Source organism: Urtica dioica, chromosome 12 (genome assembly GCF_054948205.1).
Source record: "Urtica dioica subsp. dioica isolate 48M chromosome 12, U.dioica_male_clone48M_v1_H2, whole genome shotgun sequence".
NCBI lineage: Eukaryota > Viridiplantae > Streptophyta > Magnoliopsida > Rosales > Urticaceae > Urtica > Urtica dioica.
In genome coordinates this window covers 4,244,389-4,264,190 of record NC_142767.1, presented here as the reverse complement: position 1 = coordinate 4,264,190, position 19,802 = coordinate 4,244,389, and the positions used below count along the sequence as shown (strand labels likewise).

The 19,802-nt window shown below is 34.6% G+C and overlaps 1 protein-coding gene across 2 annotated transcripts; it reads left to right on the top strand.

Annotated features, from left to right (window-relative positions):
- Positions 1-353: 353 nt before the first annotated feature.
- Positions 354-19,125, top strand: LOC149378708 (protein ZINC INDUCED FACILITATOR 1-like). 2 transcript variants are annotated; one of them, XM_089602542.1, is made up of 18 exons: positions 354-553; positions 789-829; positions 1,349-1,409; positions 2,304-2,406; positions 2,506-2,608; positions 12,987-13,040; positions 13,122-13,184; positions 13,668-13,717; positions 13,862-13,937; positions 16,146-16,319; positions 16,417-16,504; positions 16,612-16,697; positions 16,810-16,917; positions 17,010-17,054; positions 17,629-17,717; positions 17,914-17,957; positions 18,079-18,106; positions 18,844-19,125. In XM_089602542.1, the coding sequence occupies exons 1-18, from the start codon at positions 409-411 to the stop codon at positions 18,905-18,907; spliced, it is 1,422 nt and encodes a 473-aa protein (XP_089458668.1). In that variant the 5' UTR covers positions 354-408; the 3' UTR covers positions 18,908-19,125. The 2 variants fall into 2 exon arrangements, with proteins under 2 accessions (XP_089458668.1, XP_089458669.1); XM_089602543.1 differs by lacking the exons at positions 17,914-17,957; positions 18,079-18,106; positions 18,844-19,125 and having other exon boundaries at positions 17,629-17,721.
- Positions 19,126-19,802: the final 677 nt, after the last annotated feature.

Sequence of the window (19,802 nt, the reverse complement as noted above, 5' to 3'; positions counted from 1 at the left end):
TTTTTGTTTCATTGCCAATAAATGTGGTGTAAATATAGTATTGGGTGGCGAGTTTAAATTAATAACAGTACCTACGTACCGACTCCAATCAAAATAATTATTATATATATTCCTGCATATGGCAACATTAGTTGAAACTTGAAAACCATCTCTTCTTCAATCATTATATCTATATATATAAATAATGAAAAATGATTTTCATTAGCAGCGCGTGTGAAATAGGTGGTGAGGCCCACCAGGTGGGTCTCACTTGTATTTGTATAACCGCTAATATATATCTGTGTGCTATAACTCCTAAGTAATTAAGTGGGGCTAATATTTGTCCTTCAACCTATCATTTTGCCTATAAACACCAATGGAGAGAAAAATAAATCAAACAAAAAAGAAAGAGAAGCCGAAAAAAAAAACATGGGCAATGAGAGAGAGAGTTTGATAAGCAAGAAAGAGTATTTCTCAGATTGTCCTGGTTGTAAAGTCGAGCGATACAAAGAATCGCAAACAGGTTTTCCCATTCGGAACCTTCTTCGTATGTGGTTTATCGTTCTTGCTACCGGTAATTGTTGCTTGTTTATTTGTATTACTATAAATCTAGATTTTTTTTATTATTCTTATTATTATTTTTTTTTGTAAAGCAGCTGTCGATAAATGTCAACATTTTCCGTTCCGAATATCCCTCTTTATAAAAAAAAAATATGTGGATATGAAAATGTACTAGTGCTACATATTCTAGGAAGTTTTTTTATAGCAATTTCTTTTATGAATTTGACGTTTTCTCTCATTCTTATCAGCTCTTCCAATTTCATCGCTTTTCCCGTTCATCTACTTCATGGTAACCTTTTCGTTAGTACAGCTCATCGTTTAACTATTCCCCTCATATTTCATTTAGACTTGGTTAGTTTGACTCTGACGTAAAAAAATTAAAGTGAATGTGGAAAGAAAAATTAAGAGGGAGTGAGAGTATTATACGTTTTGATTTTGTTTATTTAACCACATGCGATGAGAAATTCCCTGAACATTATTAATTACAAGTAAATTTGAGGAGGTAGAAAAATAAATTCTTTAAACTTTCTCATTTATATCTAAAGTTTCCATATTTTTAGGGTAGATACAGCTGTATAAATTTGCATGGATAAATTAGTCTTATAAGAATATGCATTGTCCAGTGCGAACAGGCTTTCAAATCTGACCGGATTGTTATAACGTTTTGAGACCATATAGTTTTGAAAACATTGAGGACGAGTTAACGAAACAAGAAATCAACCAGACCGAATTAATATCTTGAATTAATCTCAACCAATATGATACTTGTGTTAATTACTTTTTAAGGGTCTTATTACTCTTTTTGTAGATTAGGGACATGCGTATTGCTGAAAGAGAGGAAGATATTGGGTGCTTTGCTGGTTATGTAGGTGAGATGTTTATATATATCTATATATATAGATATATATATATATATATATATATCTATATATATATATAACATGGTAAACAATAAATATGTCTCCGGATTATGTCAAATTTTACTTTTTACTCGTGTTTAATAAAAGACAAAACAAAACTATTTCTAAACGGTAATTTGTTTTAAAAATATAATTTAATAAGAAAAATCTCGCTATCCACAAATCAGGCCACTTGAAACTAACCAATGTTATAAGTGTGTTTAAAATCTGTCATATTTGATAACATGAAATCATTAATCAAATAATATTTTACATGATTGTCCCTAACATTTTTACACGAATTGACTCAACTACCACAGTTGATAAGTTTTTTTTTTCAATTTTTCACTAAAAGATTAATTTGGCCAAAAATACTACTAAATAACTTGTATAAATACAATTTTATCATCAACAATTGATGTCAACAATTTATGTCAATTGTTGACATAAATGTCAACAATAGATATCGATTATCGATATCTATATCAACCAACGGATAACTCAAAACTCACGGATGTCAACAATTTACATCTATTGTTGACATCGTGTTGAGAGTAAAATTGTATTTGTACAAGTGACTTACTAGTATTTTTTGACAAATTAAGTTTTTTTTTGTGAGAAATCAGAAAAATCTTATTAAATGGTGATAGTTGATGCAATTTCTCTTTAATAATATATAGCTAATTTATCAAAATAAATGAAACGTTGACTAATTATTTAAAATCAAGTTTAAAATTGACTATATTGCGACAACGCCCTATCTACAACATTATACTTGATCAAACATTAGACATACATTTCACATTATATTTAAGTCAAACTTTGATTTTATTTTCATTTTAACTAAACTTGAACGTGTTGAAGGCTCTTCGTATATGCTTGGCAGAGTTTTGACGTCGGTTTTCTGGGGAATAATTGCCGATCGATACGGTCGAAAACCGGTGATAATAATAGGAACTTTCACTGTGTTAGTAACTTAACTCTGTGGATGTAATTTGTGGTGTTTATATTTTATATAAAAAAAATTATGGTTGACGATGAATTTTGTTTGTGTCTATATCTCTAGGGTTCTTTTCAACACTCTCTTTGGACTCAGTGTAAACTTTTGGATGGCAATGTCAACTAGGTTTCTTCTTGGAGCTCTGAATGGATTACTTGGACCTATAAAGGTAGAAATTTTATATGTAAAAGAAAATGTACACTGATAGCTCTGGAAAACTACGTGTCGTCCTGTGCCCAATTAATGTGACAATGAGATATCAAGATTTTAAAAATATATATATGCTTAACATGACTTTACTACAATATTTTATTTTTTGAATTGACGTATGAGGAATTAAGATATATTAAATGTCTCTGAAATAAAATAATTTGGAAGAAACATTTTATGAAATAAAAACTACATAAAAATTTGGAATTAAAGATATTCGCGTGCCATATACACAAGTATATATGTTCATCTTTAATTTAGTAATAGATATATAAATTGGTACAGTAATTTAATGAAATATTTATGTGTATATATATTGTTGAAATAATTCTAAAAGTCACCTTAAAAGTTACAATGTCTCATTGGAAGTTGCACATATTTATTTCTCATGTAGTTATATATTTTCTATATTGCCTTTACTATTTCTCATATGTAAAATTATAATTGTTTATTCAATATTCTCTTGTATAAATAGAGGCTCTCTCCTCTCATATGATTACAACAAGTAGAAAATCATTTCTCCATCTTTTCTCTCTAATTTTCTACATGGTATATCAGAGTCCAAAAACAAAATCACCATGCACATTCAAAAACCCACTTGCCTTCAATATCATTTTATCCGCCTCTCAAATAATGCCCACTCAGTCGAACTCCGATTAATTCGCTCATCACGTCACGAGTCAAAAACTCAATGGTCACAACTTTCTCCAGTGATCATAATCTGTGCTCATGTTCATCTCCGGACGAACCAAGGATGACTACCTCACCGACATGGGGAAACTTCGAAGTACGAAGACCCGGCATACATTGGGTTGGAAGGCTGAAAACAACATGGTGATGTCCTGGCTCATAAATTCGAAGAACCACGAAATCGAGAAAAAGTTTCTCCTCTATCCACAGTGGCAGAACTCTGAGAAACTACTAGAGAAATCTTCTCCAACTCAGAAGACGCATCTGAGCTATTCGAGACTGAGACCACTCTCAACGACTTACGTCAAGGAGAGATGACTTTCACTTAGTACTTCAGCTCGCTCACGCATCTATGACAGAAAATCGATCTCTACAAACACCACCATTGGACCTATCTAGAAGATGGCAAAGCTCTACTCCAGAATTGTGGAGATCAAACGTGTGTTCAAACTATTATTCGGACTTAACAATGGCTTGGATGAAGTCCGAGGTCAGATTCTCAGTATGAAACCAATACCATCTCCCCGGGAAGCCTTCTCTGGGGTCAAACACGAAGAAAGTAGGAGAAAATTCATGCTCGGAGGAAATCAAGTCAATCCAATATTGATTTCGAGCTCAAACTCGTAAGCTCTCATCACCCGTGACAAAAGCGTAGGAGCTCGTCTTCCTTAAACAACAAGCCACGTAAAGTTAGGCCATATAGTGACCATTACAAACGACCTGGTCATAGTCATACTTGAGAATCATGTTGAAAACTCCATGGGAAATCACCAAACTTGAAGTCAGCTCGCGATACCAAAGATCTGAACTCAAATAGAAATCTTGTATCCACCATCTCCGCTACATTGACTTCAACATCGAGTGTGTCTCAATTCAAGAAGGACCAGGTCGCAGTCCTCTAGCAACTTATCCAACAAGCTCAGCTCGGAGGAGAAAGCTCGAGAACACTCTGTCAACGAGGTAACTCTTCTCGAGCTCTCCATGTAAGCTCCGAAAATCCATCTGCATGGATTGTCGACTCAAGGGCATCGGATCACAAGACTGGTAATCAAAATCTGTTCACCCAATATTCTAGGGGTGGTAGGAACATATCACTCATAATTTCCAGTGGATCCAAATCCAAAATCATTGGCATAGGAACTGTGGTCATTTCAGAGTCCTTAAAACTGGATTCAGTGTTTTTTGTTCCTCAATTATACTGCAATTTATTGTCTGTGCATAATCTTAACAACAATTCTCTGTGTCGAGCTATATTTGATCAAAATTCATGCGTGTTTCATGACCGGAATTCGGGGAGACAAATTAATGCTGAGCTGAGTGCAGGACTCTACATACTCTAGACCAATTCATCTAATGTGACTCAACTATGTCAAATGGCCCAATCTCCATCTCCACACAACAAAAATATGCTCAAACATCTTACATTAGGACATCCAAATTTCACGTATCTCAAAAGAATATTTCCTTCTCTATTCCTCAATAAATATGTCAGTTTTATTCAGTGTGATATGTGTGAGTTGGCTAAACATACTCGTAGCTCGTATTATCATAAACCATACAAACCATCTCGTCCTTTTGTAACAATATACAATGATATCTGGAGATCCTCAAAAATTCCAAAAATTACTGGAGCTCGGTGTTTTCTACTCTTTATAGATGACCACATGAGACTAAGTTGGGTATACCTAATAAAACACAAGTAAGAAACAGTCGAGCCATTCAAATCTTTCCACAAAATCATCCAAACCCAGTTCGACAGCTCTATTCAAATTGTTCACGCTAATAATGCACGAGATTACTTCAACTTGGATCTCAGCCCGTTTTTCAAAACCCAAAGCATAGTTCAGGTCAATCGACGTCTTCTTCAGGTCGCCCGAGCCATCATGTTCTCTCAAATATCTCATCCCACTTCTAGGGAGAAGCAATACACACAACAACCCACCTCATAAATAGAATGCCATCCCAGGTCCTCAACTTCAGAATTCTAGCCCGTGTTCTCCTTGACAAATACCCTCAAACACGACTCATATCCACACTTCACCAAAAGTGTTTGGGTACTTTATTTTTTCCATACATATCATCAAGGAATAATCGAGCCAAAATCAATGAAGTGTATTTTCTTCGTTTACTCAACAACTCAGAAAGGATATAATTGCTATTAACCCACATCTCTAGAATTCATAGTATCCATGAATGTTACATTGAGCTAGGTCCTTACTTCCCAAATTCTACTCATCGGAGTTAGCGCACTGATGATTCACCAAATTGGCTGATTATTAATCCAGAATTTAGCTTGATCACAGCTCCGAGCTCCGACCCAGTAGTTCCAAACCATTCTCTCATGTCTAGCCTTCCAAGCTCAAAGTTGAGCTCGAAACACTCCGACTCTAGTTGGGATGTACCTTGTCACCCAAACCTCATCCAGGGTCAGCACAAGCTCGGATCCATAAATTCTCTCATGTCCTCATTACTTAAAACACTGAACAAGGTAATAGCTCTTCTCCTTCAGACTTAGCTATTGCCTTGAGAAAATCTACTTAGTCATTGGCCCATACAGAATTGAAGATTATGTGTACTACAAAAATCTCTAGGCAAGCTATCAATCTTATATGACAATAATGGACCAAGAAGAAGTGCCAAGCTCCATCAAATAAGCTTTCCAGATTTCATCTTGACGAGCTGCAACTCAGGTATAAATCCAAGCTCTCAAATAGAATGACCCCCGAGAAGTGAATTATTGGATGCAGATGATTGTTCACCATCAAACACAATCCAGATCGTACTGTGGAGAGGCTCAAGCCTTAACTCGTCGCTAAAGGGTAGGCGTATGGCATTGATTACCAAGAGACATTCACATCGGTAGCAAAATTCAACACCATCGGAGGTCTTCTCTCATTGGCTACCAACTTATACTGGCCTCAGATCGATGTGAAGAATGCCTTCCTGAATGGTGAACTGGAATAAGAAGCCAACGTGCAAATCCCACTGGACTTCGAAAATGATAAAGCTGCCAACAAAGTCTGTAAACTCAAGAAGTCCTTCTACGGACTAAAGCAGTCTCATCGCGCTTGGTTCAAAAAGTTTACTCACGTCCTCAGACAATGCAACTACTCACAAAGTCAAGTATATCATATGTTGTTCTAAAAAGTCTTTGCCCAAGGCAAACACTTCATCCTGAGTGTATATGTTGACGACATAATCATAACTGGAGATGATCTCGAAGAAATAGCAACATTGAAGTAGACCTTGTCGTTTGAATTCGAAGTCAAGGATCTTATAAGCTTGCGATATTTTTTTGGCATAGAGGTAGCTCGGTATGAGAAAGGTATCTATGTATCTCAGCGTAAATACAATCTTGACCTCCTCAAAGACACTAACATGCTCAAATGCAAACTTGTTGATACTCCCATGGTTCCGAACATCAAGCTCGTAGCTCGGACCACCGAAGTCGCTACCTTAACAAAAAAAATATTCTAGTAGCTTGTGGGAAAACTCATATATCTCACTCACACCCCTGGCATTAGATTGTCAGTGAGCATGGTTAGCATATTCATGAATAACCCATCAATGGCCCACATGGAAGCCGTCATGCGAATTCTTCAATACCTCAAATCTGCCCCAGGAACAAGTCTGTGGTGCAAAAAATAGAACACTCAAAAGTTGAAGTCTTCATAGATGCGGACTACGCGGAGTCAGTTTCAGATCAGATATCTACATATGGTATGTGTAACTATATTTGGGGAAATCTCGTCACCTGACGGAGCAAGAAACAAATCATGGTTGCCCAAAGCAGTGCAAAAGCCAATCTTAGATCGTTGGCTAATGGAGTGTAGGAAGGCCTATGGTTAAATCGATTAATGGACGATCTCAAGATCAAGCTCGAAGGTCCAATCAAGCTTCTATGTGACAACCAAGCATGCTCTAAGTATTGCAAAGAATCTAGTTCACCATGACCGAACTAAGTACATCGATATCGATCGTCACTTCATCAGTGAAAATATAGAGTCAAGGATTATCAAAATGGAATACATTCTAATCCAGCATCTAGGGGCTGACATTCTCATCAAATTTCTCCATAGGGCTAGCTTCTCCGAGCTATATAGTAATCTTGATCTTCTCAACATTTACAATCAAGCTTGAGGGAGAGTGTTTAAAATAAGAATCTCATAATTCCCAATGTCACCTTGGAAGTAGCACACATTTATTTCCCATGTAGTTATATATTTTCTAGATTAATTTATTATTTCTCATGCAAAGATATAATTATTTATTCAATTTTCTCTTGTATAAGTAGAAGCTCTCGTCTTTCATATGAATACAACAAGTAAAATATCATTTCTCTATCTTCTCTCTCTCTCTCTCTCTCTCTCTCTCTCTCTCTCTCTCTCTCTCTCTCTCTCTCTCTCTCCCTCCCTCTATATATATATATATGCATAAATCATTGAAAATCAAAACTAATCTGAGTAATATATATATAAAAATATATATATATATATATATATTTATATATATATTACTCAGATTAGTTTTGATTTTCAATGATTTATGCATAAAAATAATTATTTTTTAAATACACTAAAAATATTGAGATTGGTTTAAAACTTTGAAGAGTATATAGTCGGTCGACTAGTCCAGATTGGTGATTAACTCCTCTTTTTTCGATTTCGGACACCATCGAGTCTTTCAATTCTGTTACTCTAGTGTAGGTTAAGATGAGGTTGAATTCGGTGGCCCATAATCTTTAAAAATGGGTTTCGCAATCTCAAGCTTCTATTTTTTTTCTTTAACGGAAGTCCCGCCCTTTGCACGAAATATTATCACTACTACGCATATAGGCATCAGGTGTGATGAAATGTTGCACCTAACGCCAAAATGTCGCACCCAAAAGTCTGTCGCTAAAGGTTTCGGGTGCGACATGTCGCACCTAAAAGTGTCACATATTAAGTGAGACACTTTTCGGTGCGACATGCCGCACCCAAAGTTGCACCTATATGCCATAAGAAAATCTCATAAATGGAGGGAAGACGAGTATTGAGTGCGACAAGTCGCACCGAATACTCAAATTCCCGCCATTTTTAATTTCCTGCCAACCTATTAGCTTCGACATGTCGCACCTAATATGTTATTTTAATTTAAAAAATTACAAATTTATATATTAGAAATCATACTTAAAATTCTTATATAATTAATTAAAAAAGAAAATTTAATTTACAAAATTATAAATTAGAAATAAGATTCTCATATTAGAATTCTTATACAAATAGAAATATAAAATCAAGTCTAATATTAGAAACACATATATAAATGTACAAATCCTATTTTTTTTTCCTATACAACTTATCGATTGTTGCATTTCCTCTTCCAAATAAGTCGCCACTTTGGGGTCCGGTGCGTCCTCCTTGTGCTCGTCAGCCGCTGCCTGTTCCGTCGGTACCTTTTTCGTCACTGCCTGTTTCGCCGTTGCCTGCTTCGCTGCTTCCGCTAGTACGATCTCGCATGAATTCCACAAAAGCTAGCGTCTGCTGATCTGTGGTTGCACCTGGTTGTGGCTTAGGCCGAGGCTAAGAAGTCGTGGGGGACGGCTGAGACATCTGTGTGAGGAAGGCGATCTATTGTCGCATCTCATGCAGCTCGGCTTGTTAAGCCTTCATCTGGGTTATCGTTTGCTTGATAGCGCAGACTGCATCTCGCTAACCACTGGATCGATCCGAGATGACTAACTTGATGAGCTTCCATCTAGCGCTCGAGCCATACCTAGAGATGACATTGGGATCGAGGACCATATCCCGACTTCCCAATCTCGATGTGTCCTGAAAACTTCACGCATCACACCCTGCTGATTCTTGGCTTACTTCTTTGCATTGCTCCTCCGCTTGTCTCATAATATCCGCTACTATGGCGGTGACTTGATCCTTCACAAAAAAAACCCACAAAAAATTATCAGACAAGAATGATTTAAGTAATTAAATGTAGTAATTAAAACAAGTAACTTACAAATTACGACTTCGTGAAGTCTGTTGTCCACTTTCCCTTAGGGTCATGGTGTTTGTCCGACCATATCGCTAAAGCTGAGTCCATAGTCTCATCTTCCTTCCTCTGCAATTTTTCATTGGAGCGATGACCCAAAAAACTTAGCAACCATTGTCTTGCCTTTGTCTTCTTCTTCTTAGAATTTTTTTTGCTGTGGAGAGACTTTGCCTGCGAGACATAAACTCATTTAATTCGATGAGATAAGAAATTAAAAAAAATCAACTCATACCTTATGCTCTGGCGTGCCGAACACCTCTACTGCCTTCAACCAAGCTTCTTTCTTATAGCCCTCGGGTGTTTCAACTTTGGCATGATCCTTACTCCCGCAAAATGTCTGGAAGAATAACTGCGATAATCTCAAATTTTTTCCACGTCGCATCTTCTTGGCATCGCGAAGGATAGCCATATCAATCTCATGATGAATGGGATTTGTAAACACTAGCTGGCCAGTCACAGGATCATTGTACACAAAGTGATACTCGTTATGGATGGAACTCATAAGAGCCGCCACATTTTGAGAGTCTACGTTACTCCAATCATGTATGTCTACAGGAATGCTGCTCCTGATCAAGTTTCCAACGCGGTTTTGGAAAGTGCCGATCAATGGATTTTGTTCCATGACATCTTGAAAGGACGCATGTTGTTGCTGATCGTAGCGAACTATGTTTGGACCAGGAGCCCGAACTCCTGCTCTCGTAGAAACGAGGCCAGTCGTTGGGTATCTCTCGTCCAGATTCTTCCACGTCGTACCATCCGCAAGATGTCGCAAAACGCCTTCTTCCTTGATGCGATCTCTTTCGTGCCACTGCATCTGAAGCGACGTGTGTCAAGAAGCGTACAATCGCTTCAATCGATCTTTCAAGGGAAAATATCGTAATATCTTTTGCAGTATCTTCTTCTCAGTTGGCTTCTATCTGTTTTCATTGCATACTCAGCACACTTTAATTTCCTCGAGATCTTTTCGAAATAGGACACAATCGTTGGTGCACGCGTCGATCATCTCGTACCCCATGCCGAAACGCTTAAGCTTTGCCTTTGCCTCGTAGTGCTTTTCTGAAATTCGGTTACCAATTGGATGAGACTTCCTCAAGAGCTGAAAGAGTTATGTGAACGACTTGTTTGTGCAATGGTTCGTGACTTTGATGTGCATCAACGAAACCATGAACGACAAAGACAAAAACTCTTTGCATCCAGGGTAGAATTCCGCTTCCAACTCAGCGAATAGGTCTTCCACTTGCTCATTTGCACGCACCTCGCTCGGGGTTGGATCCGCATAGTCATCGAAATCCTCATGATATCATGCAGAGTATCGTGCAATCCTCCAACTCCTCTCTGATCAGTTTTGATGACATCTTCTTCACGAGTAAGAATGAAACGAACGCTGTGATGATACCATTCAGTGTAGTCCGGGGTAAACCCCTTGTTCAGGAGGTGATTCTTTAGAACCCTGATATCGTGCCATCTCACGTTGTTGCAAGACTTGCAATGATAACGATATTGGCCATTTTCGTTCTGTCGTCTGCTTGCAAGGCGTATAAACTTGTTAACCCTTGTTTTATACTGCAAGCTCACTCGATTGTTCTTGATAATCCAATCTCTACTTAGATTTGATATTTCGCTGAACGAGAGGGTCAAAGAGTCTGTTAAGGGACGGAGAACAAATTTAGTAGAATGAAAGAGAGATTATGAAACTAATTAATTCGAAACTCTACCGAAATTTTGATAGAGTTTTCCCTATAATATCGACAAACCAAAAACCTGCAAACAAGTTTAAAGAGATATACAAATCATCCAGAACTATCAATTTAATAAACTAAACTCTAAGGCAATAACATTTTAATTTAGCGTTGCAAATTCATTTTTAAATTTCAATCATAATTTCATTTTATTTAATTGCAATATACTAATTTAAACTTGTCACGAAATTGATCATTTTAACTTGTCACAAAATTACTAATTACTAACTTGTTGAGGTTTAATGAAGCTATAATTGATTCTTTGTTGAGGTTTTATTTAATTTAAAATTAGCCGCGATTGAATATCTTTAACTACTCGATTTAAAAATAGATGAAAAAATTATTACCAAGTAGATGTACTTGCTGAGAGAGAGCGAGAGAGAATCTAAGAGTGTCCCTACGTCGACGCTCGGATCGGCTTGGCGGCTAGGCTGAGAGGGCAGCGAGAGTGAGCGAGAGAGGCAGCGACATTTCAGCGGTCGTCGAAACTCATCGGCTCGGCTGAGAGGGCAGCGGGATTGAGTGAGACTGACCAGCGTTGGGCTCGGGCTGAGAATGAGCATGAGATAGAGAGAGTCAGAGAGAGAAAGAGAATGAGAGAGAGAGAGAGATAGAAAGCTTACCGTGAAGGACGGGGCTCTGGCTGTGACGGGGCGAGGCCGGCGAGGGCTGGGGTCCGGTGAGGAGGAGGGGCGACGGTAGGGCTTAGGTCCGACAGATAGATAAAGAGAATGAGATAGAGATAAATAGAGTGAGATATAGAGAAAGCGAATGAGAGAAAGAGAAAGCTTACATTGAAGCTCGGCGGCGAGCTCCAGCGGAGGAGGGGCGGCGAGATCTGGCAAGGCAGAGGGACGAGAGAGAGAAAGAGAGTGAGATAGGTTGAGAGGCGAGTGTGAAGAAGAAGAAGAATATCGGTTATAGACATGACCTAAAATCCGGTGCGACATGTTGTACATGTTGCTCGTATTGGGTGCGACATGTCGCACCCGATACCACTTAAAATGAGCGAAATTTTTGGTTTTCTAGAATGGTATCTGGTGCGACATGTCGCACTGTAGCTCGTATTGGGTGCGACATGTCGCATACTATCCGGTGCGACATGTCGCATCTAATAGTTTTAAAAATTTTAAGCGGGCTTAAAATCCCTCCTCTTATTTTCACTATCCTGAATTGAAAAATTTGTTTTTTTTATACTATCGAGTGCGACATATCGCACTTAAATGAGCATTAGGTACGACCTGTCGCACTCGATAGTAAAAAAAAAATCAATTCAGGATAGTGAAAATAAGAGGAGGGATTTTAAGCCCGCTTAAATTTTTTAAAACTATTAGGTGCGACATGTCGCACCGGATAGTATGAGGTGCGACATGTCGCACCCGATACCACTTAAAATTAGCGAAGTTTTTGGTTTTCTGGAAGGGTATCCGGTGTGACATGTCGCACCTAATACTCATTTAGTGGACATTTAGGTGCGATATGTCCCACCGGATATCCTCCCGCACCAGAAAATGAAATTTGTAGTAGTGTATTATACGGTGGAATGGCATGTAATGAGACGTAGCTGAGTACTCTTTCTAGTTCATCACACATTTATAGAGATAGTAGAGGTTTCAATGACGCCTCTTTTGTTCTTAAATAATAAAAATAATAATAATGATAATAACATAGCTTAATATACAAACATGGATTTTTACCAACAAATATAATACAATGCCGTATGATTTTCAAAACATTATAATCAAATCAAAGATACAATAGCATTTTTTCTTATATGAATTTTTTTTTTTTTTTTTTTTTTTTTTGGGATGGAGGGAAGGGAGAAGTTTATGTTTTAAGCCTCGAGTTCTGAATCATATTTTTTTCTTAATTGTGTTGCAGGCATATGCATGTGAATTATTCAGGGAAGATCAACAAGCTCTTGCTCTTTCAACGGTCACCCCTACTTTACGACCTAAATACTTCTTCATTGACTTTTTTTTGGTGAATTGTTTGCTAAAATGATTTATTTTACAGGTTAGCACAGCATGGGGCATCGGATTAATTATTGGCCCAGCAGTAGGAGGATTTTTTGCCCAGGTTTTACTGAAATCTTAAAAGAAAATATTGTTGTTCATTTATTTATTTATCTATTTTTGAACTATCGTTTTAAGATCTACCGCAATCATTCATATAGTATGCTTGATCTTTATATGCTTATTTATTTAACATTATTGGGCGTTTCTGATAACTGCATAACATTGTGCATCAAAACATGATAGAGACTAATATCGCACGAGGATCATACCCAAAACAAGATCTACGTCACGTCGACACTTGTTGTATGGTTGAGATAAATATTAATGTATATAATGGCATTTATCATGTAAAAATACTTGTATTTAGTATTAAAAATGTACTCATATCGATTTGTAGTTATATATATATATATATATATATATATATATATATATATATATATATATATATTAAAAAAAAAGTGGGAACATATTTATGTTACTTTCTTATAGTTGAGACTTGAGAGCTGCTAGTTAACTTTGTCGTTTACTTTCTTTCATCCAGCCGGCTGATAAATATCCCAATGTATTTCCTAAAACTTCATTATTTGGGAGGTAAGCCTAAACTCTCTTCTCTTAGATAACCTTTTATGAACATTGCAAGTTACTTATCTAACCTGTTTTTGTAAATTATATTCATGTTGAATATAAGTATAAAAGGTATACTCAATAATGTTAATGATTTCTATTGCTACGCAGGTTTCCATATTTTTTGCCTTGCCTTTGTATATCAATTTTTGCGCTTGGAGTAGCTATTTCTACTTTTTGGCTCCCGGTAAGCAATTAAGAAGGAAAAAAAAAAAACTTACGTGGACAAAGTCACTTAAATGACGTAATTATAAACTAACTAATATTTCATGATTTTAAATGAAACAGTCAATTTTAATAATGCAGCAGTTAAATAAATATAGATTCATAAATATATTGCATTCCCGTATCTTAAATTAAGAAAAATACCATAATATAAGTCACTTGAAACTAGAAAACTAAGAAATAACCAAATTTTAATTATTTAGGCATTTATTGAATCAATTTACTATTTTATCCTTCTACATTAATTTTTTCTTTAATCGGATTTTTTTATGTTTTAAATGGCATGATATTTTGACAATCTTTTATTGTTGACTCTCCAATTTTATAGGTCAATTTTTTTACTTTTTTTTTTCATATAAGATCATCCTTATTAATAAATAGTTTGATTCTTTAATTTAAAAACTGATTTCGAATTAAAAGCTACTAATTTTAAATTTTTTTATACTTTATTTCGATTTAGTTATATACTCGAAAATTTCAAGGGAAAAACTAGACATATTATACTAATTAAGTGACTCATTCGCTATTCATTTAAAGCTATACGACTATTTTGTAATAGTCAAAACTTAAAATGACTACTTTACTTATTTGTCCTTAAATTAATTATTTATTAGGTCTATTTATCTTGTAATCTTATCTTGATATATGGTTTTTTGATACGCTGGCTATCAAATTTAGCACTCTAATTTTATTTTTTAACAATATTGTAAGGAAATATTTAATTAAACTCAAGGCTATATCACTAACAGTCATCTTGATACGTGCATTATATTTATCAGTGGGTTTTAACTTTTAACTCCAGCAAGGGGGTTTTATTTATTTAATTAAGTATTTAGGAGAGTTTATTTATTTTAAGGAATTAGGAGTCTTAACTTAAGCAAGGGCTAAGCCCGTTAAGAAAAGCCCGGTTGTAATCCGATGACCTACGTAAAAATAGGTCTTATTTCATTAGTAAAACCAGCCTTCAACCAAATAAATTTAGGTCATGTTTGGTTCAGCTTATTAAACATTATTTTAGCTTTTTTATAAAAGTTAAAATCATATTTAAGTGTTTGGTAAAATTAATTTTTCTAAAAACTAAAAAGTGCTTTTGAATATTTTAACTAAAAAATTAAAAGTTACAATTTGAAGTTTTTGTACGTAACTTTGGTTTTTAGTTTCTCTCTCTTAACATTTTTTTTCTCTTACACTAACTTTTAATTCTAATTATCTTTATATGCTTTTATCAAATAATTTTTTTGAAGTCACCAAAATTTATAATTTATTTTTTTACAATCTATAGACACCCATTTTGATATTTTTTTATATACCAAAAAATATCTTATTATTATTAATTACATTTTATATAAATAATTATTACTTATAAATATTAATATGTATTTTACCAAACATTAAATCAACTTTTGCTAACAGCTAAAACTATTTCACAATAATTTACTAAACACTCATCCGTTTTTAAAACAGTAGTTTTTTCATACAGATATTTTAAAATTACTTTTTTTAAAAAAGCAAAGCTACGCCAAACGTAGCCTTATGGCTTTGTTTGGTAGAGGAGAAATGGAAGGAGAGGATTGATTTTTTCTGTTGATGTGACATGTAGCCTTGTTTGGTAGGAAGGAGGGAAAGAAAATAGGAAGGATTTGGAGTGATTAATAATCCACCGGGCCCACCATTTTTAATCCTTCCAATTTTGGAAGGAAAGGAAAGTAAAGAAGAAAAATGTTGTTTTTTTACAAATATATCATCAAAACAATCCATCATCTATCATTTTTTCCTTTCTACCAAACATAAATAAAAAATTATGTAATCCTTTCCTTTCTTTTCCATTCTTTTCTCTTGTAAAACAATTCATCCATCTATCATTTAATCATTCCTACCAAACAAGGCCTTAGTCTTTCTTAAACGAGGAAAAGACTAAGTTTTTGGTAAAAGACTATCGCTTTTGTTTTCAGCAAACACACGCACGAAACACTATTCACGCAACTTTAACACCCGACCAAAAACACGGCTCCCATTACGAGATCACAATCCCGGACCGTATCACATCTATACATAAATAAAAAATAAAAAAAATAAAAAAAAAACATCTGCTGTTAGGAAAAATCTACTGTGTGAGTAGTTTAATTCCTACTCCTAAAGAGGTGCTTATGAGTTTAATTACTATTTTTAGGAAACATTACACAAGCATAAAATTGGAAATGAGAGAGGAAATATTGAAGCAATGGAAACATGTTCATGTGACGAGACACCACCAACAAAGAAAAGCCTATTCAGGAATTGGCCTTTAATGTCTTCCATCATTGTTTATTGTGTCTTCTCACTACATGACATGGCATACTCCGAGGTATATATATATATATATACTTGACTTGAGTTTGGATTCGGAAAAAACTCTCTTCTGTCTCTCTCATATTGGTTTTACCGTACGCACGTATTTGTAGATTTTCTCGTTATGGACCGTAAGTCCCAAAAAATTTGGGGGTCTAAGCTTTTCAACTGAAGATGTTGGCCAAATCCTTTCCATCTCAGGTAATTAATCAGAAGTGCATTTTACATATGCTTATGAATATACAGCCTGTAATATGTAGTAAATTAAATATTCAATTTTTCGATTATTAATTTTGCTGACTTTTCAGGTTTTGGTCTTCTTATCTTCCAAACTTTTTTGTATCCCTCCGTAGAGAAGCTTTTTGGTCCTATCATGATTTCCCGGACTGGTGGGGTAATAAGGCCTTTCCTTGTAAAATATTTTCCTTAATTTTTTATTATTAAAAATATATAAGTGATTACAATGGATGTTCTAATAACTTATTAATTATAATTATTGCTTACAGGTTATATCCATAATCCTACTTGCCAGTTACCCTTTCCTTGCAAAGTTATCAGGGGTTATGCTGTGGTTGATTCTAAATATAGCATCAATGATGAAAAATGTCCTATCTGTAAGTTTTAATATATATATATATATGTGTGTGTGTGTGTGTGTGTGTGTGTGTGTGTAATTCATGACTAATCTGATTTGGTGTGACCCCAGATCTCCATGGTCACCGGCATGTTCCTTTTGCAAAATAGAGCTGTGGTAATGCTATATTCACTTTTAAAAACTTCTGTCAATAGCAATATTTTTATGTAACCTTATAAATTCTTATCGGTTGTTTTTCAATTGCAGTACAATTATCAATTATATTACTAATATAAATGTCAAACACTAATTACGAGAAAAATATAATAAAATATTTCAAACTTGTTAGCAAAATAGCTAAGGTTTCACATTCTCTAACTAGACAAAGTGTCTTGATTCAATATTTAACTTTAACTAGTATCTAACCATTGTGAAATATTGTTTAATTTTTATAACCTCAAGCTCCAAATGGATAGATTGCTCGAGTAAGAATGCTGAAATGACAAATCAAATATTTAGTTTAGAATAAATAAGTCAAATTAAGTGTTTCATTTGAGAACATATATTTAAGCTATCAAAATAAATTTCATTTTTTGGTTTAAGAAAATAGTTTTAAACTACTTCATTTCATTTTATCACTATTTAATAGCCTCATTAATTAGTTAAAAAAAATAAAAAAAAACAGCCCCTTTAATTTGAGCACTACATTTGAGTTCTCTACATTAAGCAGATTAATTCGGATAATTAATAGGATCAAGATCAACGGGGAGCAGCGAACGGCATCGCAATGACAGGAATGTCTTTGTTCAAAGCTATTGGCCCAGCTGCCGGTGGTGCCTTGTAAGTAAATTACCTTAATTTCCCATTATTTTTCTTCCACATATATAAGAGGTGAAAATTTCATTTCATATTGAACCTCTTTATTTATTTATATTCTTCGTTAGAATCTTCTTCCACTCTTTCTAAATTTAGTCATCAATGAGAATACTATTCCATTTTATTTTTTTTCATCACTCTTAAAACTGTTGAATTTCAGGTTTTCCTGGTCTGAAAAACGGTTGGATGCCTCTTTTCTCCCAGGTACTAAGAATACATTGCGCACAAATATATGAAGTCTATCCATACATGCCTCTTTTGTATTAATAACCACGTGTTACTCAAATGAGCGCTTGATGAGTGAGAAGTTAACGGACATTTGCAGGCATGCATATGGTTTTCTTCTTCCTAAAGGGAAAATAACACATTTATACCCTGTGTTTTAGTGAAATGTCGAGTTTAACCCTCGGTTTTAAAAAATGTCGAGTTTATACCCTCTGTTTTACTAAAATGACGAAATTATACCTTCTGTTTAACTAAAATGACGAAATTATACTCTGAAATAAACAACAGTGTCATGAATATTCTTTTTATTGGCTTTTCATTGACGTTGACTATAATATTTATATATAAACACCAATTATCTTTAGTCATTCGCGCCATATATGTAATTTATTTAAAAACTAAAAAAATAAACAACAGTCTCTTAATCGTGAAGAGCACAGAAAGAGGCAAATGGGTAAACATCGATAGTTGATAGTCATCAAAATCGCATATTCGAACAGAGAATCAAGGATTTAGAGTTACAATTCGAACACAGAATGAAGTCATCTCTTAGAAGGTATAAGTTTTATTATTTAATTTCAATTTAAGACTATTTTTATTTCAAAATTGAGAATTTGGAAGTTAGGGTACTGATTTAGATTTGATTCGGTTTTTCTTATATAAGAGTTAATATCAATGAAAGGGAGATTTGTGACATTATTATTCATTTCAGAGTATAATTTTGTCATTTTAGTTAAACAGATGGTATAATTTCGTCATTTTAGTTAAACAGAGGGTATAAACTCGACATTTTTTAAAACCGAGGGTTAAACTCGACATTTCACTAAAACACAGGGTATAAATATGTTATTTTCCCCTTCCTAGATTTGATAGAGGCAATTGGACTGGCGATGACTTTCAAGCCCTTTCTAACGACAAGATCGATATAGCCAAACTATCTTCATTCAAGTTTCGAAATATAATAATTACAAAAGTATATTATTTGCTATAAATTACCATGAATAATAATATTCGATTAGTGAGCCTGATTCAAGGCTAGAAGGAAGAATATGTCATTGATTTGTTAATGTTTTGTAGTTGCAACTTGTAGTTGTATTTATTAAGCAAGGAAGCAAATATTTGCAAGGAACCCATATAATAATAAATAAATAAATAAATAAAAATTTCACACGCAAATATTGGCTTTCTTGCCAAACCGACCCATGCAAAAACTAGATTATGAAATGTTGTTGAAGATCTTCACGTTTTCGTCAATACGGGTAAGTTTTGGTCATGTATTTAACAAATTTTGCATTTTTCGCATGTTTTGTAGCAATTTAAAATTTATTTTGGGTGAAAAATGTTGTGTTCGTAAAAAAAAAAAAAAACCCCCTATAAAACTTTCAAAATAGTAGTCATATTTCAAAATTTAGCATATAGTTTGAAACTTAAATAAACCAGCATAAGCATTCGAAATAGGGAAAGGTGATTCGAAAGTTTGAACTAATTTTCAACTTTATTTCGAGATTTCGTAGTGCATGATTGTGTGCTTGGGTTGGTCAAGGAAAGGGAATGATATTTTTAAAAGGGTAGTTTTGACATTTCTTAGGCCAAAACATTGATTTTCCTAATGTGTTTAAAATGTACCTTGGTTTTATAATGTTGTGTCTTAAGAACATTGATTTTACAAGTTTCCCTATCCTTTTTACGTATAATATAAACATCTGTATACATGCCTTCTCAATCCACCTCGTACATGACTTATTATTTGGGAAACTTATAAAACGAATGTTGTTGAGACACAACGTTGGAAAACCAATGTACATTTTGACCACATTGGGAAAA